At 59.9% G+C, this 22,914-nt stretch overlaps 1 protein-coding gene across 1 annotated transcript; it reads left to right on the plus strand.

Moving 5' to 3' along the window:
• Window positions 1–3,437: 3,437 nt before the first annotated feature.
• Window positions 3,438–14,992, plus strand: XYLT2 (xylosyltransferase 2). The gene is made up of 11 exons (XM_082008128.1): window positions 3,438–3,676; window positions 9,219–9,690; window positions 10,179–10,354; window positions 10,702–10,904; window positions 11,312–11,392; window positions 11,543–11,759; window positions 12,172–12,348; window positions 12,480–12,742; window positions 12,852–13,047; window positions 13,502–13,835; window positions 14,200–14,992. The coding sequence occupies exons 1-11, from the start codon at window positions 3,542–3,544 to the stop codon at window positions 14,520–14,522; spliced, it is 2,577 nt and encodes an 858-aa protein (XP_081864254.1). The 5' UTR covers window positions 3,438–3,541; the 3' UTR covers window positions 14,523–14,992.
• The last annotated feature ends 7,922 nt before the right edge of the window (window positions 14,993–22,914 follow it).

The following is a 22,914-nucleotide window of genomic DNA, read 5'->3' on the forward strand; positions in this document are numbered from 1 at the left end:
GATTTCCAAGCTCTGGCTGCAGGAGGCAGCTGAAAGTGGAGATGTCCTGTCCTGGTGCACAAGCCTTTCTGTAACTCGCCCCCTCCCGAAAGCGAGCAGTGATTTGTCTGGAAGCACCAAGAGCTGGTTCTCCACCACCTCCTCCAGGCAGATCCCAGCCCTGGGCTGCTTATTTTGGGGACCTGCACGGCAGAGCCCGAGCGAGGAGGGACGGCGGGAGGGGGAGCGATGCAGGAGTATTTTGGAAATTCATTTGCAGAGCCAGGCTCAGTTTCTAGTGCTGTTATGTGCACCCAGCAGTGAACCTCATGGGTGAGGGAGTCGGGCACAGCCAGGCAGGGATGCTCCCTGATGCCCACCTTGTCCCACATAGCCCTGCTCCCTTCTTCACCTCCATCGTGACAACATGTCACGTACTGAACCCCCTGTAACTCATGCAGGTGCAAAGGGGATGATTCCTGGAATACATATACACTCTATAACAAAATTTGCTAATACTTGGGGGAGCTCAGCCGCCAAGTCTTCCCTTGGCCAGGGTGGGAAGGCAGAGAGCGGGAAGCAGCAACTGAGCCTTGCTGGGAAGAAAAGTGGTTCCTGGGCAGACGGGGAGCCCGTGAGAAGCTGGAGAGAGAGACAAACCCCGGCAGGACAGGGCTAGGAGAGCCCCTGCTGCCTGGCTCGTTAATGGATTCCTGTAGCCCCCAGCCCCCAATTGGCAGATAAGGAGAGATGAGCAGCGGGGATGGCCCAAGCCGAGAAGGAGCTTTTCTTCTACTCCTGCCGCAGGAATATTTGAAGGAAGGGGAGGCCGAGAAAGCAGCCGAGCACAGAGCTCTCACTAAGGAGACAGGGTGCTGCTGCCAGCCCTGCCGCCATGCCCCTCGCAGCCGGCAGAGCCACAGGGCTACAAACCCCGGGGCAGCCGGGCTGGGGCAGCGGGGAGGCCGGAGCGGGGCGCAGCGGGGAAGGTGTCCTTCTTCTGCTCTTTGGGCTTTGGCGCTGGGCTGGCCGAAGCCGGGGATGAGCCGAGCACGGTCCTGTGCGGGCAGCAGAGCCTGTGCTGGGGCCGAGGCATGCTCGCTGCTGCCAGCGGCTGGTTTTTTTAAGGAAGCTGGACAATAGTTGAGTTTAAGTAACTCGTGTAACAAATGGTTTTGGTCACGGTCTGGTTGGAGCTTGGGCATTACCTGAGTGGCAGGTCTAACGCAGCGGAGGGGCATTACCTGGGGGCCTGCTGGCTGGAGTCACCCCTCTACCACGAACTAGGGGTGCACCCAGCTTTCTGCTCCTGCCTGAGGAGGAGTGCAGGACTGGGGGAGTGCCTCCATCTTTCCTTGGAGCTCTTCCCTCCTCTCCGCCAGAAAGCCCACGCGTTCGCAGCTCCCTGCTCCCCCTTCCCCGGGGACATGCGCTGGGGGTGCACGTGTGCCTGCGCAGCGCGCCGGGCTGCGGCCGAAGCCGGCCGGCCGCTCGCCCTCCGCAGCGAGGTGCCACCCTGGCCGGTGGCGAGCCTCTTCCTGCTGGCGGGGAGGTGCCGCGGCAGTCCTGCGGCCCTCGGCCTTCGCCGGCGCGGACCAAATTGCTCCCTGCAAGCGGAAGCCCCCCCGCGGAGCTGCTGCAGGCTGCACGAAGCCCTCCTGCACCCGGGGAGCCCCTCTTATCTAAACCGCTTCCCCCTAAAACCCTCCGGGCAGCTGAAGCTGCCGCCTTCCCCCCGCTGTATCGGCAGGATCTGCCCAGGGAGCTCAAGGGAGGTCACGGCGCTCCCCAGAGCCGCTATCGGCACCCGGACGCCGCTTCCTGCCGCCCCTGCCGAAACACGGCCCCCACGGCAGCTTTAGCGGGGGGAAGGCGGGGGGCGGCTGCGGAGCTGCGGGTCCCGCGATGGGGGTCTGCCGCCGGTGCCCGGGCTCCATCCCGGCGCACTTCTGCTGCCTGCAGCCGCCCCGGGAGCAAAGCCGGGGCTCTTGGCGCTGGGGGGGTGCCCTGAAAGGGGTTCTGACGGTTTTCAGGTCTTCGTGCAGCAGCAGGAGGAATGGGGTGGGCGTTCCGGGGTTTCTTTCCTTACGGCGGGCTCGGCAGCGGCACGGTTTGGGGCAGAAGCCCCGGCCATGCCCGCGCCGTCGTGCAGGTCGCTCCCGTCGTCGGGTTCGCTCCGACAAGCCGGTGGCTCTGGGGCAGCAGCAAACGGGGACCCGGCGATACCTCCTGCTGCTGGGAGCCCCGAGCAGCACCTGGGGGCTGGGGGCTGCCCGGCGCTCGGCGAGGCCCGTGCGCGCTGCGCGGGGCGGGAGCAGAGCCGCGAGCACCCGGCCTGGAGCCGGCCGCGAGGGAACCGGGGAGCCCAGCGGCCTCGGCACACGCGTGTGCCTATGCACACCCCGCTGCGCTCGCGGGCAGGTGCCCGCACGCTCACCGGTTCATGCACACACATGAACGTGCTCACATGTATGTCCCTGCGCACACACATGCATGTACATAAGTGCCCACAATACACACACGCAGGTGTATACACACGTCCCGAGGCACAGCTGCACACCCTAGTGCGTGTGAACGTGTATGTGCATGTCCCAGGACGCACATGTGTCAGCACATGTGTACACCCGTACGCACAGATGCGCGGACACGCAGTGGACACAGGCACACACCGCAGTGCACGCATGCCCACGTACACCCCAGCATGCACAAGCACACGTGCACCCCAGCGTGCATGTGCAGACCCCGGTGCACACATGCAGAAGCACACGCACATCCTAGGGCATACATGCACAACACATACACACCCTGCCTGCACACAAGTACATGCACACAGACGCTGCAATGCACACGTGCACACACATGAACACTTACACATTGCAGTGCACACATGCACGTGCAGCCATATGCATGCACACGCTCACTGATGCATGCATGCACACATGCACAGGCACATGCACACAAACACACCCATGCACACCCCGTGCACAGATGCACATGCACGCACGCACATGCATGTACACAGGCACGCCCCAGCGCCCACATGCGCAGGCACACACACACGGTGCACACATGCACACCCCAGTGCACACATGCGGACACGCACATACTCACAGTGCACACATGCATGTACGTGGGTGGGTACATGCGTGGCCCTGCCTGCACACACACACCTCGCTGCTCACACGCACAGGCACGCACGAACACATTGCTGCGCACACAGGCACGCGCACACACATGCACACACACACGTGCACACGTGCCTGCACGCGCACATACGCACACACACACGCGCGTACACACATGCAACAAACACACGTGCGCACGCACGCACGCACGCAACCACACACGCAGACTCGCAAGCACGCAGGCTCACGCGCACACACACGCACGCACGCACACCCCGGCGCGCGCTCGCCCCGCGGCCCCCGCAGGGCCTCTCCTTCCCCCTCCCACCTCCCCCTCCTGCCGCGGTTCCGCCGCGCGCCCCCGGCACCGCCGGCGCGTGCGCGCGGGAGGCGCGCGCCGGCGCAGCCCGCCCTGCCGCGGCGGAGCGGCCGTGACGATGGTGGCCAGCGGGCGGGCGCGGAAGCTCGCCCGGCGCTACCGGCTGGCGGTGGCCACGGCCCTCGCCATCCTCCTGCTCCAGGGGCTCGTCCTCTGGACCTCCGCCGGCCTCGACGAGGAGGGACCGGCCGAGGTGCGCCGCGGGGGGGGCCAGCCCGGCGGCCCGGGGCCTGCGGGCGGGGGCCGAGGGGCGGCGAGGGGACGGGGGCGCGGAGGGAGGTAGGGGTTGGGGGGCGGTGAGGGGGCGATTGGGGGACGGTGGAGGCGCTGAAGGGGGCGGGGGCCTGCGGCCCGTAGCAGGGCGGTGCGTGCTGGGGGGGGCTCTTGGTGGGGGTCCTGAGCGGTGCCGTGCCGGGGGGGTGGCGTGTGCCCTTGCTCTGGAGCTGGGAGGAGACACGAAGGGGGTGACGCCCCCTCCCCTCTCCCCCTGCCCCGGGGTGTCTCTGCGGGGCTGGCGAGGCCCCGTCCCGGGACTGGGTCCCTGGGGTGGGTGGGCGTCCCACAGGCCCCAGGTTGCTGGGCAGGCGGTGGCTGTGGGGCAGGCCACGGCATGTGAGGGGGCTCCGGCTGCAGCAGTGCGGGGCTGCGGCACCGCAGAGGGGGACTTTGTGGCCCAGGGGGTGTCGATTGGGGTCTGGCATGGGGGGTGGGGGGTGGGGTGGGAGGCTGGAAGGGGGTCTTGCGCTTTTCTGTGGCTTGGGAGATATTGTGGGAAGCTGGGGCTGGCGATACGTGAGCCAGAGAAATATAAAAACACACCGTAATCCAGAGAGCGGGCGAGAGCGCACACGGCGGCTCAGGAAGTTTGTGGCGGCTTCTGTTCAGCTGGTCCGGTCAGGGATGTCCCTGTGAAGTGCGAGGGCAGAAGGACCCTCTGCAGTCTTCTCTTGTCTTTGTGGCAGAACGCTGTGCTAAGGCCAAAGACATCACCTCTTTTTTGTATGTGGGGAAACTGAGGGACAGGCTGGCGAAGGTGTTTGCCCAAGGTCATGCACCGAGCAGGTATTGAGGAGGACCCAGGCCTCTGGAGAGCACTTCTTCCACCTTCAAACACAGCTCCTGACCTCTGGGTTGCTTATTTGAATTTATGCGTTTGTGGCGAGCTGCCTGGGCCGTGTTCAGGCCCGCTGCATCTGGGTGGACCAGGGGCTGAAGCTGGTTTCTCCAGGAGCATCAGGGAAGTGCTGACAGTTTCTCCATGGGCTCCCTTGGTGAATGTGTGTGTGGCACCAGAGTCCCTTGTCTTGGGCAGGACCCTCGTGCTCAAGCGGCTGTGGAGACCCTCTGGGGCTGCTGACAAGCCCCGGAATGATGGAGAAGCCAGGTTTGTCAGGGGCAGCGTGTGGCAAGAGCTGGGAGCTGTGCAGGGGCAGGCATGGGGTGAGCATGGTAGCTGTGGAAGAGGAAAGGCAGCGGCTGTGAGGTGAGAGGTGGGGATCTCTGGAGGGGCGAGAGCTTCCCCTCCATATCGGGGGGTGCCTCCCTGGTGTGGAGGGTGACCCCATGGTCAGCAGGTCTTCTCACAGGACTAGAAGGATTAACCTGAGGGCAAAGAGGTGAGAAGGGGAACTGGCCAGCTCCTTGCAGGGGGGAAGGTGTCTAACGCGACCACTTGCTTAGCAGATTAATTTCCCAGGCCTCCTCTTGGGACTTTGGGAATGGGCATGAGCACCCTCATGTGCTGCCCACCACCAAAACAGAACCAGGGCAAGGAGAAGGGATGCAGAGTTGCCCGTGATCTGGAGGCACTGGAAGCATGAGAGCAGACCGATCTGGCAGCCAGGGGTGCCCAACTGCCCCTTTCCCGTGACCTTGATCAAATCACTTCACCTGTCCCGACTTCTCCTTCCCTCTCTGCACCGTCCCATACCACTTGTCTGCTTTTCTCTTCTCTAGCCCTGCACAGCCTCGGTCCTCACTTGGTTTCCCCAGGTCTCTTCCCAAAACTGAGCTGGGCAGCTGACAGATTTGGCCATGAGTCCCTTTCACCTGGGGAGGGGATGGTCCACCACCAGCAACCCTGACTCCAGGGAGTGGACAAACCTCTTTGGAGAAGGCGAGAACCATCCTGAGCTTTACAGACAGCCCAATCCCATTAGCAAGCTGGGAAAAGTCCGGTTAACTTTTATTTCTTATAAAATGGCAAAGCTCTTGGTTTGTGTGACCTCCTGCAGCTTTTGATTTTTGCCAGAGCTGGAGGCGTTTCTGGTAAAGCTGGGGAGAGCCTGACCTTGCAGGTGTGGAAGGATTTGGGGAACCTTGGGATCTCTTAATTGCCAGAGTAAATGGCTCCTTCCCACTAATGGACACAGCTCTAACCTGGCTCGTCCCCACCACAAACGGGCCGTGACTCGCTGTAGAGACCAAAAATGAGACATAAGTCATGTAAATGCTGTGGAGCATCTGGAATCGGGCGAGCTTGCCTTCCCCTCCAGACCAGCACTTTTCGGCGGGGGCATCTACAGCGCTCAGAGGCTGCACTGCAGCCCTGTGCCCTGGACTGCACCTGCCTGCACTGCCCAGGTGTTCCCAAAAGGGCTGCTCTCATCTCTGCCTGTGGCAGTCCCTTTCTCTGTCCCACTCGGTTCTTCAAAGCCTGCTGGTTTCCTTTTCTTCCCTTCATAGGGGAGGGCAGAGCTTCCTCTGCTTGACAGGCTCCATCCCTGGTGGTTCCCTGGTAGGAGCTGAGCAGAGGCTGAGGGAGGCTGTAAACCCACCTGGCGCCAGCAGCATGGGCTGCTCACTGCCCTGTAGCAGGCTTCAGCCACACCAGAGCCACAAGCCCAGCCCCCCTTGAGAAGGCCGTGCCACTTGGATTGTGTTGCTTCTCTTTGCAAGGCCAATGCCAGGTTCCTACAGGCACCACTTATTCACCAAACAGATGCATTATGGCGTGCAGACCAGCAGAGGTTGGATCAATCTCCGTCTACCCAGGTCAACACTGAGCTGGGGAAGCCAAATTATCTTGTTCTACTGGGATCAAACACCACAATCCCTGTCCAGACTGACAGATGGGAGAGGAAATTCCCATTGGTACCTAGCCCTTCGCTGACAGCATCCCTGCTGCAGACAGCACGAGCCTGTCTGCACGCAAAGGTGGGAGACCAAGGGACCACAGAAATCCTGCCTCCATTGTGGCGACACCGACGGCTCCTGTAGTGCTTGGTCCGCAATGGAGCTGGCACCAGGAAAATGCAAACTGCAAAGTGTCCTCGTGGGCGAAGAAGGGGATCTGTCACTTGGGAGAAGTGTTTTAGCCCAGTCATGTCTCTTCCCACACTTCACCTCCTATCTTCCTCCTTCCAGGCAGGAGCGGCACCTTTCTGGGGCCTGTGTGTTGGTGTCCCCCGTGTGCTGTGGCCTCTAGAGAAGCTTCCTACGAAACATCTTTTCTTTCAACTTTGCTGAGATTCCTTGATTTTTATTTTTCCCCCCCAAAGAGCCTCTTTTTAGGGGTCTGATTCCAGCCATTTTAATTGTGAGGTTTAAGGGTCCTCTGCTGCGGTTGGCAGTCAAGCATCTGGATTCCTCAGGTGACTTTGGAACATTTTCATGCTGGCTTTGCGGCTTGTGTGTGGCAGACACCACAGTCAATCGACCAGAGGGGGAATCCTGCAGGACACCAGATGCTGTTAGCTCTGCTCCTCACAATGGCAGAGCTTGGAGATGTCGGCGCAGTGCGACCTGCGCTGGGGATGGGGTGCAGGTGGATACCTGCCCCACAGCTCTGTGGCACTGTGGGGATGGCAGTCACATTGGGGAAGGTGGGACAAGAGAAGTGACCTCTGGCTGGCGCCTGGAGCCGTCTGTGCATGTTGGGAGGCAGGGGACTGGGAGCCTTGCCAAAAGTCCCACGCTCGAGTCTTAAATACAGCAGAGCAACGTGGCCGGAGTCGTTCCCTGCCAGGCTGGGATGGAGGGATCGCTCTGCTGTGGTGCAGTAATTAGAAGCCATTGAGTTTGTTAGCTGGCAGCTCCGGAAAGGCTGGCGATGCTTCTAATGACTTCCCTACTGGGGAAGGCAGCCGGGCGTGCTTGTGAGCTGGGAACAGGGCTCCTTCCAGGGTGACAAGCGGGAATGTAACCGAGGGTGGTCATCACATGGGGGGGTCTCCCCGGAGCCAGGCGTCTTGGGGAGTGGAGGGTGTGAGCAGGGACGGCGGGTCTCTTCCTGCAGGAACAGGGCTGAGCCTGCGGCAGAGGCTCCCTCCTCGCTTGTCACCTCCTGACTCCCCTCTGCTGTAATGCTCAGCGGAGAAAACAGGTTTATAACTCTGGAGCAGATGGTCCTGCATGGTGACTAATGAACAGTTTGCCGCCTGTCTCTGGCCGCCTGTGACGCCTGTCTGGGTGGAAGGGGACTCGGCTGATCCTCGCTGACGCCAGCCCCTCGGAAGTTAAGCGGTGGGTTGGTCCCTTCCTGGATAGCCATGGTTTGCAGGCTGTGCCACCGCAACATGGGTAGTTCAGGGACACGGGAGCGGGCAGATCTTGCCAGATGCTTTCCAGCCTTTGCACAGTGTGGTTTCTCCTGGCTGTGACCTTCCCAGCAGCTGTGCCCACAGAGGGGCTTGTGCAGGGCGCTAATCCGGGTCCCACTGTCCTTGTGAGGCATCTGCCCATCCTCAGAAGATGCTGCTGCCTCCCACAGTGCCCAGCGCAGCAGCTGGGCAGCCAGGGTTTTGAGGGCATTGTGAGATAGCCGCGGGAGGCCTGGCTGGAGCAGGCAGCTGCTGTCGGCCAGGAGCGCCTGCGGTGGGCTGGGGGCATATGGCCCCAGCCCCTTGGGCATCACTCGCTGGGAAAGTGCTTTCCCACCAGCATGTCTCTCACAGGCATCCAGTTTCCCAACTTTCTGCTCTCCCCAAGGCTGACTCGTTTCTGCACATCAGCCAGCCTGGCTGAGGTAACGAAGCATAATTAACTGCTCCCTTTACACATCTGCTTGGCTCTGCGGGAGGGTTTGTTAAAGGGATTTCTAGAGAAACTGGCAATCGCAGCACTGCTCCAGCCCAGTGCAGGGAGCCAGGGCCCGGGGAAAGGAGCACAGGCAGGACCTGGTTCGATGCCTCTCCAGTGCGTTTAGCCTCAGAGGGTGCAGCTGCGGCTGCCTGGGACCCTGTCTCCCAGACAGATGTGTTGGGCTTGGGCTCAACGTGAGCTTGGCAGAGAGGAGCTGGTCCATTTGCCTCCCAGTAAAATAACCACTGCCAGCCAGAGCGGGCCTGTGCTTGTCCCCACTGTCCGGGGGTGCTCCTGCCCACACAGGACCCCCAAGGGTGGCTGGTGCAGGCATAAGTGACCTTGGCCGTTGAGTCTCATGGCAATCCCAGTGGCAGAGAGCAAGACCCTCTTTGTGTGTCTGGCGTGCTGTGACCATGGGGTCTGCAAATCAGGGTCTCCCTTGCTGGCGTATAGAGGGATGTCCCCATGAGGGGGGCACAGGACTGTGCAGGGGGGTGCTGTGGGGTCTTAGCCTGGGGTTTTAGGTGGCAGATGGGTGGTGTAATGGACTCCTTTGCTGCATGGTGGCTGCTTCTGGAACACCTGGCATGTTGCAGCATGGACTGGGAGCATTGAGCACTGAGGAGAGGGATGCTCTGGGGAGCAGAGGGAAGCAGATCCAAGTTAATGCTGTCTGTCCTCTCTTCTGCATCCACCTGGAACTGAAATAGGGGCGGCAGAAAAAAGCCAGGTTGCCCGAGAGCAGCGACGGCTCCAAGGACTCGGACAGCTCAGCGGGGCGCCGGGGCAGCGCCAGCCGGAAGCATGGGCGATGGCGGGGACGACCAGACAGCCCCGTGGTGCTGGTGTCCAAGGTGGTGAGGGCTGTCACAGCAAGACACAAACCAGGACGGAGGCTGCCAGCCGTGCCAGACTCTTCCAGCCAGAGGAACCTGACAGAGCCACGTGGGGAGGCCCAACTGGCCGTCTTCCAGCAGGGCGACACGGGCAGTGTGGAGGGGGCTCCCCAGCCCACCGAGAACAGCTTCACCCCCAAGTGTGAAATCACAGGCAAAGACGCCCTCTCAGCACTGGCCCGGGCCAGCAGCAAGCAGTGCCAACAGGAGATTGCCAACGTGGTGTGTCTGCACCGGGCTGGCAGCCTCATGCCCCAGTCTGTGCCTCGCCACTGCCAGCTCTCAGGTGAGTGCTGCTGGGGTGCTCCTGGTCACCCCTGGGCATTGGGAATATCCCAGCCAGGCGCATGGGCCACCTTCCTTATGTCACCAGACTGTCCCACCTGGCAAAAAGCAGCCTCAGTCTGTCACTGATTCCCAGATTACTGCTGCCTCTCTAATCCAATCAAAGCTGTGCCAGCCTCCTTAAGCTAGGCTGTGTGTCCTGACCTGTGGTGCCTGCAGATGTCAGAGCCAGGCCCAGCTGCATCTTCTGTTTTGAGGGGCCACAGTAGGACAGCCCCCCCCTTTCCCAACATGTCCCTGTCAATTTAACGCAAGGGGCTGTGTGCGCCACCGTGCCCCGGCACTGCAGCCTCATGGGCTTTGCAAGGCTGAGCTCTTCCCTGCTGTCCCTGGCCTTGCTCAGGTGTCCTGGTTTATCAGGAGCTCCGGGTGCTGGGGCGGTGGGTGCAAGGCCGGGGGCAGCTGACAGCCCTCTCCCTCCCTGTGCAGGCAAGGTCAGCCCCATCATCCAGTGGGACGAGAGCCGGCTGGAGCAGGTGCCCCCCAGCAAGCCCGTGCGCATCGCCTACATGCTGGTTGTGCACGGCAGGGCCATTCGCCAGCTGAAGCGGCTCATCAAGGCTGTGTACCACCAGCAGCACTTCTTCTACATCCACGTTGACAAGGTGTGCAGGGGGGACAAGAGAAAGGGAGATGCTAATTGTGCCCGGATCGGTCACTGGGACGGGGCGCAGAGCTGGGACGCAGGTGGGCGGTGAGCAGAGTTGTAGCATCCGCTTTGTCAGAGGAAGTGGCTGTGTAGGGTTTGTCCTCGCTGCTGGTGGAGCTGTGACCCTCCCATCCCTATTTCCACAACCCCAGAGAAGCAGGATTTATCCCTCCTGCCCAGAGCAGTCTTGTCTTGCCGCTCTCCTCCCTGCGGAGGCTGCTGTAAGGGCTGACCCTGGGCTGGCAGCAAGGAGGCCCCGGGAAGATGGGTTCCCCGCTGACCCGGAGCCGTGTTCCCTGGCAGCGCTCCAACTACCTCCATCGCGAGGCGGTGGAGCTGGCCCAGCACTACCCCAACATCCGGGTGACGCCGTGGCGCATGGTGACCATCTGGGGAGGTGCCAGCCTGCTGAAGATGTACCTGCGTAGCATGAAGGACCTGCTGGAACTGGCTGAGTGGCCCTGGGACTTTTTCATCAACCTGAGTGCCACCGACTACCCCACAAGGTGAGGACCTTGCTGGGGCAGGGGAGGATGATGGAGGTGTTTGGGCTGCCTGATGCTGCAGCAGCCTTGGGAGGAGCATGGATCTGGGGCAAGATGGAGTTGGAGATTGCACCCACGTGCTAGTGATGATGCTGCAGGGCCAGGCTGATCCATCTCTGCAGAGGAGCCCAGCCAGTACCTTGGAGGCAGTTTTTTCCTGTGGTCTGGGTGTTGCAGAGGAATGTGCATGTGAGGCGCCAGACAGCAGAGGGGGACACGTCTGTATCTCCCCAGCGCTGGGACCAGGGTTTGAGTCAGCACCTAGCAAGCAGCCTTAGGCTCTTTTTGTCTGATGGCTCATTCAGAGTGAGTGTTTACTGGGCTGTTTTACCCCAGGGGCTGTTAATGCTTTCTAATTTGCACCGCAGGACCAATGAGGAGCTGGTGATGTTCCTGTCCAAATACCGAGATAAGAACTTCCTGAAGTCTCATGGCAGAGACAACGCCAGGTAATCCCAGCCAGAGGCAGAGCTGAGCTGGAGGAAGAGAAAAAGGAGGGATTTCAAAAAACTGAAACATTTGGGGCAGGGGGGATGTTCTGGATGTAGCTGCACCCAGCAAAGTGGGTGACACCCCTAACCCCTCATCCCCGTGCCCAGGTTTATCAAGAAGCAGGGCCTGGACCGTCTGTTCCATGAGTGTGACTCCCATATGTGGCGGCTGGGTGAGCGCCACATCCCCGAGGGCATCGTCGTGGATGGGGGTTCCGACTGGTTCTCACTGACACGCAGCTTTGTGGAGTATGTGGTCTATGCCGACGACCAGCTGGTGTCCCAGCTGCGCCAGTTCTACACCTACACGCTCCTGCCGGCCGAGGTGAGTGCTGGCTGCAGGGCACAGGCTGGATTTTCTTCCCACTGTACTTAACGTGTCTGTCCCACTTCATCCCCACCCTGGGTAGCTGCAAAAGGCAGTGCTTTGTGCAGGCAGCTTTATTGCCTCCCTTTTGCCCAGACCTGGGTATGAAAGAGGGGAGAGAGGGGCAGGCAGACCAAGGGTGATGTTTATATCCAGCCCTGCTTTAGCTCCAGATGCCCCTCTGGGCCAGATGAGGGCTGATGTAGGTGCAACAGCCTCGTCTCTTAAGCTGTGCTGGGAACAGGGATGGGTTTCTTCTTGGGCACTGTCGAGGCCTGTCCTCTTCCTCTGAGTGAGGGGTGGGGGTTCTCCTTTAACAGTCTGTCCTCCATCCCCACTGGGTCTCCTGTCCCTTCTCTGCTGTGCACAGTCCTTCTTCCACACGGTCCTGGAGAACAGTCACGCCTGCGAGACGCTGGTCGATAACAACCTCCGAGTGACCAACTGGAACCGGAAGCTGGGCTGTAAGTGCCAATATAAACACATAGTCGACTGGTGCGGGTGCTCCCCAAATGACTTCAAACCCCAGGACTTCCTCCGGCTACAGGTGAAAAAGATCCTCCTTTCTCCTCCCACTCTCTTTCCCTCTCCTGGTCTGTCTCCTCTGACCTGCCCTGCTCAGGTGGGAGGACAGAGGGACTGCAGCCAACACTGTTAGAAATGCCTGTGCTCTTCCAGCAACTCTCCAGACCCACCTTCTTCGCCCGGAAGTTTGAGTCGACAGTGAATCAGGAGGTGCTGGAGATCCTGGACACGCACCTGTACGGCAGCTACCCCCCCAACACGCCGGCCCTGAAGGCATACTGGGAGAATGTCTACGACCGCGTCGATGGTCTCAGCGGCCTCAGCGATGTCACCCTCACCTTCTACACGGCCTTCTCCAGGCTGGGGCTCCACAAAGCCGTGGCTGCGCCAGCCGCGAAGGCCGACAAGCTCTGCAGGTCGGGTATTTGCCATGGGCTTCAGCCAGGCTCTGAGTGGTGGCCTGCATCTCATGCTGGGAGGATGCTGATGCTCAGATGTGCAACCTCTCTGTCTGTCTCTCTGCAGATTTGAACCCCGGGGCTTCCCATCCATTGTGCACTTATATTTCTATGACGACCGTTTCCAGGGTTACCTGGTGATGCAGGAAGTGCAGAATTCGGCAACTGGGCAGGCAGAGTCCCTGGAGGTGTGGATGATGCCCCAAGGAGCTCTGAAGCTGGCGGGTCATGGAGGGCAGGCAAACCGCTTACAGAACCTTGAGGTAAATGGGGAAAGTTTCCCTCACAACACTCACTTTCCTCCCTGGCTTTCCCACACTGCACTGCCCTTCTTCCTCTCCCCCACCTGCACGCTGTGGGGACAGAGGGACACAGTGCCACTGTCGTGTCTGAGAACAAAACCTTTGTCCAGGAGTTTGGTTTCCATGTGGTGTGTGGAGCTGATCGGTGGGGAAAAGGGGATCTCTTTAGGCTAAAGGGGATCTCTGGCGGGGAGCTGAGGCTGTGGTGCCTGGCGCCTGCAGCTGCAGGAGGCATCATAGCTGGATTAGTGCTGGCATGGTGCAGGCAGGCAGGAGAGTCGTGGAGGGTGAGGTGTGCATTGCTTTGGGCTCCAAAGTTTATGCCTTCCCTGGTTCCAGGAAGTGAAACGCAAAACCTGAGCTGATAATGTCTCCCTGCCCAGCGTCCCACTGCTTGTGCCTCCTGTCCCTCCAGGTGGGCACAGAGTGGGATCCCAAGGAAAGGCTCTTTCGCAATTTTGGAGGCTTGATGGGGCCTTTCGACGAGCCGGTGGCTATGCAGAAGTGGTCGCGGGGCCCCAACCTGACGGCCACGGTGGTGTGGATCGACCCCACCTACATCATTGCCGCCTCCTACGACATCACGGTGGATGCTGAGGCAGAGTTCACCCAGTACAAGCCACCTCTCAATCGGCCCCTGCGCCCCGGTGTCTGGACCATCCGCCTCCTCCAGTTTTGGGAACCCCTGGGAGAGAACCAGTTCCTGGTGGTGCCCCAGACCTTCAACCGCAAGCAGCCTCTCAGGAAAGGTGAAGAAGCTCTGGAGTTTGGGGCTGGCGGGGGGGCTCTCCCTGCGGGCAGTCCAAGGCTCTTCCCCCTGGTGCTGGCCTCTCGAGGCTGTAGCTGATGCCAAGGCAGGAGCCATCCTTCCCACTGGTGTCCCCTTGCCCGTGCGAATCCTCAAACCAGGCCTCAGGGCAGCTGTGGAAGGCCTGTCTGTAGGTCAGATCCATCCCTAAGTCCTGCAGCAGCACCTGTCTGCTTGGGCTGGAGGAAGGCTGGTGTTGCAAAGGGGTGCTGGGCCCCACCGGGAGGGTGACAGTAGGAAGGGCAGGGTGTCAGGATGTTACTGTGCTGCTGATCCCTTCTCTCTTCTCTCCCTGTTCTGCCCAGACGACAGCAACTGGCTGCACGGCGGACCCCCCCGCAACGAGTACATGGAGCAGAGCTTCCAGGGCCTGGGGGGGATCCTCAACCTGCCACGCTCCGAGGAGGTGGAGGAGGATGCGGTGCGGAAGGCGCAGCTAACAGACAAGGCACTGGAGGACTGGGCAGACGGTGCCATCAGCGCCTTCTGGTCTGTGGCGGACGTCTGTGTCAGCAGCCCCTCTGCCTGCGCCTCCCTGGAGACCTGCAGCAAAACCTCCTGGAGCTCCCTCTCCCCAGACCCCAAATCAGAACTGGGGCCCGTCAAACCTGACGGGCGGCTGAGGTAGCAGGAGCAGCCGGGGGGCGGCCTTGGGAGCGAGGAGCATCCTCCATCACTGGCGTGGCCAGGGGGTCTCTGGACTACGTCACCCTGTGCGATTTGCACCATAGTCACTCGAGGAAGAGAGAATGGGAGCCTCTGGGTGGGGGAAGACCTTCTCCTGTGGGGTATTTTGGGTGGAGGGGGTGTGTGGGGTTGGTCTCGCCCGCCTGCCCCCCAGGAAGGGTAGTTGCTGGCCAGGGAGAGTGTGGCGGGATGCCTGTCACCACGGGGGCACAGGCGGCGCTGGCGGCTGGGAAGAGCTGCACATTTGTTCCTGCAGGCCTTGGGAAGGGGTAATGGGGAGGGAGGGAAGGCTGGCTGATGGGCAGGCTCTGGACCAGCTTGGCACCCTGCCCAGCCCCAGGCTGGATCTCTGCAGGATCAGGCCCTGACTGCCCCCTGGGAGGGCTGGCAAGGGACTCGAGGGTCAGGCAGAAGCAGAATGGGTCGAAGCCTGCCGTGTGCACGGGGCTGCAGCTGGCCCAGGGCTTGCATCTCATCCCCTCCACCCCAGCCCTTTAGTTTGTATTTTTATAAATATATATATATAAAAAAAATATATATATGATGCAAAGTGCAATAGAGACGAGACCCCGCATTGGCCGGGAAGTCCTTGTGTCTCCATCTCCCCTCAGACATAGGGGTAACATACCTTGTTCTCTTGGGTGTCCTGGCGCTACAGGACAGGGTGCTGGGTTGTTTACATTTTTTTTTAATTATTATTATTGTTATTGTTTTGCTGTTTCCCCATTTCCATTGGGCAGGGTTGCCCCAGGGTTGCAGGGTGCTGCCTGCCCTCCGAGGCAGCTGCTCGACTGTGCCAAATGTTTGGAGCTACCAGTGTGTGTTGTACGATGGCAAGTGGGGGAGCGCCTCGTTTCACGGTTCAAGTCCAACAAGCTGCTGTAGACCTGCTGCCTCCATCTCCACTTAGCAAAGGGACACCCCAGTCCCCTGCCAAAATGCCATCCATGGGGCTGACATCCTGCCACGGATGAGGCAGCAGCTTGCTGTGCCCGGAGGGGTGCCCTGTGCCGTGGCCCCTTGGCCCAGCCTTTTCTCCTGGGTCGGCAGAAGCTCAGGATCTGCAGTGCTTCCCTGGCCAAAAAGCAAAGAGGCGAGATGAGGTCTGGCCGGCTCCAGCTGCTCTACACCGTTCCTGCTTCCACCTCCTGCGGGGAAGGGGTGCAGCGGATCATCCCCCTTCCCTGCCATCCTCCCAAGTTTGGGGACTGCCTGTGACATTCCTTTCTCCAAGACCAATGCTGCATGGAGAAATCTGCGTTGGTTTTCACCTGGGAAGATGCTTCACATCTCGGCTGCAGCCTGGGAAGGGAAGAGTGCCTGGCCCAAGCCTTCTGTGCAAGGCAGTATTGTCAGGAGCCAGGGGCTCGGAGGCCTTGGCCAGTCGATTTTTTCTGTCTCCAAAGATCTGTGCCATCCTTCCCCTTCCTCCAAAGCCCCAGTCTCCTGGTTTAAGGATGCTGGTGCCGCAAGAGGCGCGTTGTGAAACAGAGGGGACGGAGATCTTGGTGGGGGGGGCAGGTACCTGCGGGCACCCCAGCCTGCTCCCTCATGGGGTGCTGCGGAGGGATGTGGGGGTAGAAGGGGCCACGCAGGGCCTGGCCCCCCTGCAAGGGAGGATGCCAAAACTCTGTGTCAGAAGCATTATGTAAAGTTGTCTTAAATATGCAACTTCACCACAAATATATCTATATCTCTACAGTGCTGTGTGTCGGGTTTTTGCAGCATGTGCTAGGCTGAGCTGTTGGCTTCAGAAAGGCTTCAGGGATGGTCTTTGCTTCCCCCTGCCACCCGGGCGAGGGTGCAAATCCATGCTGGGCGCCCGGGCGGGGGTGTCGGGCCGGGGGGGGTGTGCTCACCAGGCTTCTGGGTGTTCTTAGCCCGAGGATGAGCGCTGGCGCCCGGTTACCGAGCCCTGGCAGCAGCCGCTCCCGGCGGTACCGGCGTTTATATTGCACTTAACGAGGTAAATGTTAATTAGCTAATGAGCGGGTACCTCTCGGGGCCGGCAGGCCGCGGGCCGGGAGCGGGGCAGCGTCGGGGCCCGCCGCGCGCCGTGTCGCCACGGTAACCGCCGACACCGCATTCCACCCGGTCGCAGTCGGTGGCCAATGGGGGCCGGCGGAGGGGCGGGGCGACAGCCAAAGGGAGCCGGCAAGGGGCGTGGCGCGGTAGCCAATGGGAGCTGGCGGGGCCCCTCTCGGGGCCGCCGCGGACGCACCGTGCCTTCGGCCCCGCCCATTAGGGGAGGGCCGTGCGTCCCGGCGGCCCCGCCCCGCCGGCGGGCAGGGGCTGCCGGTGGCGGGTAGCGGCGGGATGGCGCACCCCAGCGAGGCCTCGGCTCACACGGCGGCCGCCGGCGCGGCCATGGATAGTAACGTCCTGGCCATCGTTATCGCCGCTAGTGAGTGACGGCGCGGAGGGAGCGGGGGCGGCCGCCGCGCGAGATCAGCCTTCTGCCGTTGGCTCCCGGGGCGGCCTCGGGCTGTAGCCCTTTCCACGGTCCTTCTCCCGGGGACCCCACTGGCTCCCGGGGTTTGAGGGGCCCGAGCGGCAGGAGGGGCCGGTGGTGCCGGGTGGGCTCCCGCGGAGCTGAGCGTGAGCTGGATGGGAGCGGCGGCTCCCGGAAGGCGCACCGGCGCCCTGCCGAGGTGCTGAGCGTGAGCCGAGAGCACCGATCTGTGCGGGGGCCGGTCCCTGCCGCGGGGGCCCGGGGGCGGCTTTGGGTGCAGGACGGGGCTGAGTCCCTCTGCCCGGCGGCTCGTCCCTGGTCTCGAAGGGGCAGAGAGATGCGGGACACAACGCGGCTTCCAGCGCCCTCGGGACGGGCAGCGGGCGAGCCCCGCTTCCCTGCGGCTTCTCCAGGCCGCCGTTTGTCGGGACACACGGAGGGCGCAGGGTGGAAGCGACAGGGCGGCCCACCCACCCAGCGGGCCCCGTCTCATTCGCCTCTTCTCCCTTCCCCTGGCAGCGGTGTCCACCTCCGTCTTCATCGTGGCGATCCTCATCCTGCTGCTGCTCCTGTACCACCGGGACCCCATGTGCTGCCAGTTCCTCTGCTCCTGCCGCTTCTTCCAGACCCCCAGCCAGTATGTGAGTGTCCCCGCTCTCCTCCTCCTTCTCCTGCCCCGGCCACCCCCTGAGCTCTTGTTCCTTTGTACTGGGGTCTGCGAGGCGGGATCGCCGGGCTCCCCTCCTGCAGCCTGCCCGGGCTGGCTGATGGACGTGGGACCTCCGAATGGAGCCGGGCTCTGCCTCCTCCTTATTCCCTCTCTACCCAAGAGGTCTATCCATCCACTCACCGCTGCCTGGCTGTGCTGTTGGGGGTACTGTCTGCAAGGTCTGGCACTTGCAGGTTCCCCAGCTCCCCACACAGCACAGGAGGGGTGTCTTCCTCCCCCGGCACAGTTGTGTGTGGGGCCAGGCTCTGTTTCACAGGGAAGGGCCTGGCGGGGAAGGGGGCTGGAAGCTCATGGCGAAGGCAGACAATGCCGCTGGCTAGTGCTCGCAACCCCGGCAACTGGCCCTCTTGTGCACAGCTCCTGGGCGCAGAGCAGCGAGACACAAAAGCCCTTTTGCTTGCATCTGTGATTTCCTGGGGCTGGCTTTTAAGTGGGGAAACTGGGGATGGAAAAAGAGCAGCGTGTTCAGCCAGCGCTGACTTTGTGGTAGCGCCTGCCTGGGGAAGGCTCGGCCTCCAAAGGCTGCAGGGACGGCTGCTCAGGGCATGGCTGTGGGTGCCGCTGCAGGGTCCCTGGGAGAAGAGGGGACATCCAGCCTCGGCTGGCACGGGACAGAGGGACTTGTGCTATGAAAAGCAAATAGTCCAGCTCGGGCTGGGAAGTTCCCAGCAGAAATCACAGTGGGAACAGGCTGCACCGCTGGTGTTCCTGCCTGCTGCACTGCCTCTGCTCCTTTCCTCCTCCTCCTCCTCTTCCCCACTTCTTGTCCATGGCACGCATTGGGGAGAGGGCTTGGATGCCGTGCTCCTTGCCCTGCAGAGCCGTGCCGTGAGCTGCAGAGCCTTCGCTGTGCTCAGGCCTGCCTCTTGGGTGGGTGGTTAAAGGAGAAGGCATCTTGCCTTTAGCAAAGGGCTGTGTGGACAGATGGATGCGGATGCGAAGAACTATATATGGAAAAGGAACGTATATAGGATGCGTTTCCATCAGAAAAAGTGAAGAAGTTGTAGCGGTGTGAGGCAGCTTTGAAGTAGGTGTAGTTGGGCTGGTTTTGCTAATCAGTTATTAAAACAAATAGTTGTGCCCCCAGCCAGCCTCATTTCCTGCAGCTTCTGTAATTGCGTCGTAGGGCCGAGACAAATGGCTCTTCAGTTGTTAAGAGCAAAAATAAATCTGTCATTCGTAGTTCCCCCTGTGAATCCCTGGTTGCTCTGGGAGTCTCTGCACTGTTTTCTGCTGGCAGAGATGGGGCTTTTCTGAGTGCGAGAAACAGCCCACGGCCCGAGTCCTGGCTCTGGCTCGAGGGGCTGCGCTCTGCGAGAGGGATCTCTGCTGTTGCTCAGCACCTTTATGGGGAAGCGAGTTTAACTGAACTGGAGCAAGACTGCTCGGAACAGAACAGCTATTGCTCTGCAGATTTGCTTGCTACATGATCCTGAAATGACTACCTCGGTAGATAAGTGTTTACAAATTCTGTAACCCTGAGCATGTGATGGAGCTCTGACCTACACTAGCGGAGTAGTCACGTTGGTTTTTGTTGTCCCCCAAAGAGAGATGGTTCTGCTGAGTCTGAATTAAACCCTGCCCTGGGCCCAGGCTGCCACCCCTTTGGCTGCGTAGTGGTGCCGGCTGGCTCGGGCCCTGCGCTGCCCAGTGAGGATGTGCCTGGGCTGTTGGTGCCGGTAAACGGGCTGGCAGAGGTCGGCTGCCAGCAGCGAGAGCCAAACGGGCAGAGGTAGCAGCTCCTCCTGCTGTCCCGTGTGAGCTGGCTGAGCTCCGCTCGCTGCCAGGTGGGATGTGAGGGATTTTGGCTTTGCTCACATCCTCCTCCCTGACCCCTCGTTACAGGACTGCCCCCCGCCCTACTTCAGCAGCAGCCAGCGGCTGGTGGGTCCCCAGTGCGGAGCGTCCCGGCTGGAGAGCACTGCCGAGAACCCTGGCGTGCAGGTGATGGCTGGGATGGGAGCTGGGGGGGAAATGGGAGCAAAGATCCTGATGAGCTTGGGAAGAGACTGTGGTTATGGGAACCTGGGGAGCTCCTGGGGCATGGGGAGAAGGTGCTGGACAGCAGGAGCAACTTTGGGAAGTGCTGTTGGTATGTAAAAACCTGGGGGGGAGGGGGCAGGGATACTGCAGAGGACACCACAGTGCCCTGAGGTGTCTGGGCATGAAGTGCCAGGCAGATCCCTCGGGGCTTGGGATTTGCAAAGTGGGTCTGGTGTAATTACCTCCTGGGAAGATTTCCTCTCAGGGTTCAAGGAAGGGCACCCACAACTTTGAACCCTGAAGTGACTTGAGGTGGTACCAGGCCATGAACTTCCAGCAAAGAGAGCCACCGCTGTGCTGACCTTTCTCTTCTGGGCTGGGCTTTGCTAGGGAGACGAGCTATTCTGTGTCGGATCCCCCAGCAGCTACCAGCTCCCTTCCTGGGAGCAGCCCCGCTTGCCAAGCTACGAGAGCGTACGGAAGAAAGATCGACAACGGGAAATCCATCAGATGATTGCCGAGAGGTTTGGGCTGTGGGCAGAGCCTTCCCAGGAGGTGAGCTCTCCCTCCCCTGCACAAGGGTGCTGGCGGGGGACCAGGAGCAGTCCCCGCTCCAGTCCGTATCTGGGTCTTGCTTCAGCAATTCGCAGTAGTTCAGGACTCTGTTCTCTGCGATTGCCTTTCTCTGATAGCCGTTATCTCTGGGAAGGGCACAAAGTGTACCGGGAGGCTCCTTTTGTGTACATCTGTGCTGGTTAATGATTGATCTCTCCTGATGCGTTTGCAGAAATGCCTGTGCCAGGAGGGAGGGCAGAGCTGCTGATGAAAGGGCAGGCCCTTTGGATCATCTGCTCGGTACAAGTCCAAGCTGGGAAAGTTATTTTTAGATCTGTAAGCCTTCCACGGTTTCTTGCTCCCTTCTCCCTGCAGGACACCTCTGGGAGGCCCCTCGATATTACCTTGGAGTGTTTATGGCTTATTTATGAGCAGGAGGCTTTGCCTGTTACGACATTTGCACTCCTGCAATAGAGAAATGCGAGTGCATCTGCCAAGTAGGTCCTGCGGCAGTGACCCGAGAGACTCCTGTTGGAGTCCTCATTGACTAAAGCAAAACAGAAACATCTGAAACCCTGAGCAGAGTGCTAAAGGGTTACTGATTTACCTGGATTTGGGGCTCTTAAAGCTGCACCATAAAGTTTGCCACAGTCAGCACTTGCCACTCAGTGTTTGGAGCTGTAACTAACTATACCTGCCCTGAAACCAGAGCACTGAGGGCACAGAAGAGTAAGGCCCCAAAGATGAGTCGTTGAGGAACTGCAATGGGAGCTCTTTAACAACATCCCTGTGCCACTCCTGTCAGTCATTACGGGACAAAGCTAGCCGAGCTCTGCCAAAATAAATGTAATGACAGCCCAGAGGTTCCTCTCTGCCGCTGTGCAGTGAGACTTGCTGCCAAAACCTGGGTAGAAAGCCTCGTTTGAAGGTGCTTCTGTAAATCCCAGAAATTGATCCTTGGTCAAAGGAAAGCAAACGACAAGTTTACGGCTTTTAACAAGTCTTTTCTGGCCTTGTGACAAGTAGGGACAAGTCCTTGAAAGGTGACAGAGAAGAGCAGGAACCTGGCACAGGGAGTGTGAGGGTGGCAATGCACCTCTGCAGCGGATTTCTGCCCTGCTGTGTTGCGAACTGGTGCTAAGCACTGATCTTCCAGGTGTTCATCTCACCAGCAGCCTGTTTGTCTAAAGATGGCAGGAATTTAATTTCAGGCTGGTGGTGGCTGTGAGCCTTGTCATCTGCTCTGTAAGAAGAGGTGGGGTGATCTCCTGGTTGTTTCTGATGAGCTGTAATGCTCTTTCTCTCTCCTCAATAGATGCCGCCTCCCTATGAGCATGCTCTGAGGCATCCTCCAGCTTTCTCAGGAACAGGAATAAGCTCAGAGACCTTGGGCAGACGTGGTGTGCCAGACCCTTTCCAGGCCCATCTCAGTTACCAAACTCAGCAAAACACAGCTGTGTAAGGCCTTGGCCTCCACGTACCACTTCTTCCCTGGTGTCAGCGACAGAGGTGCCTGTGACATCGTTCTTGTCCACAGGGAGTAGCCGAACCTTGGACCTCCACCCAGATTGGCAATCAGCCGAGACACAGGCAAGTCCGAGCCAGCCAGCGGAGACGTCCCTCCCGCAGCACCAGGACAGTCACGGAGCTGCTGCCAGGTTCTGTGCTCCAAGCGGAGCAACCAGGGCTGTCTGCTCGCTCTTCTCTGCCAAACGTACTGTTACCAAAGGCGACGGACCAGCTGCCTGCTTCTACACACAGGGAGGCAAAGCCAAGGTGAAGGTCTGCTCAGCCACAGGTCCTCCAGGCAGCTGGTGTTGTCATACCTCTGTGAGGCAAGCACTGCCCGGCGTGCCAAGGATCTGACCTCAAGACAGTGGTCATGTTGTGCTACTTGACTTATTTCTTAGGTTATAAAATGTTTTACTTTATCAGTGTATTGGATTCCAGGTGGGAATCCTCACCTGTGAGTGACAGGACAAACTTGCATCAGAGCATCGCTGAGTGCTCTCACAGCAACAGTCCTCTGTGACTGAGAACACTTTGGTATGGACTTCTGATAAAGATTCGGAGAGGGTCCGGGGGTTGTGTCACCTGCTGTACGCAAATACTGACCACCGAGATGAACCGTGTGACTGGACATGCAAGCTGGGAAAGGACAGGAGAAGCACAGACAAGACAGCTGGCGGTCTCCATGAAGAACATAAAGCAAAGGTGGATGTGCGTGGCTGACCCAGTTTACCTAGTCGTCTTCTGCAGACAACCTAATGTCAACACGGGTGTCTTTACACCACCAGTTTTGATAACCTGTTTTCTACTGCAGAGCCAATGTTTCAAATTGTTTACAAACCTGTAGATAAAATGAGATCAGTTTGGGCATTTGGGTTCCTTTCTTTTGAGCTACATAAGCTCAAAAATGTCACAGAATGACTCAGGGAAGAAAAAAGGATAAGGCTTCTGGATCACAGATACACCTCCAGCTCCTGAGCTTCAAGTACCACCCCAGACTTGTGCATCTTAGCAGGCACTCTAAAATTAGTCACGAGTTAGCTTTACAAGTGTGAACTTGCCTCACACGGCTAGTAAACAGAACACTTTCAGCTATTTGAGTTA

This window comes from Phaethon aethereus (assembly GCF_964289735.1).
Source record: "Phaethon aethereus genome assembly, chromosome: 18".
Taxonomy (NCBI): Eukaryota; Metazoa; Chordata; class Aves; order Phaethontiformes; family Phaethontidae; genus Phaethon; species Phaethon aethereus.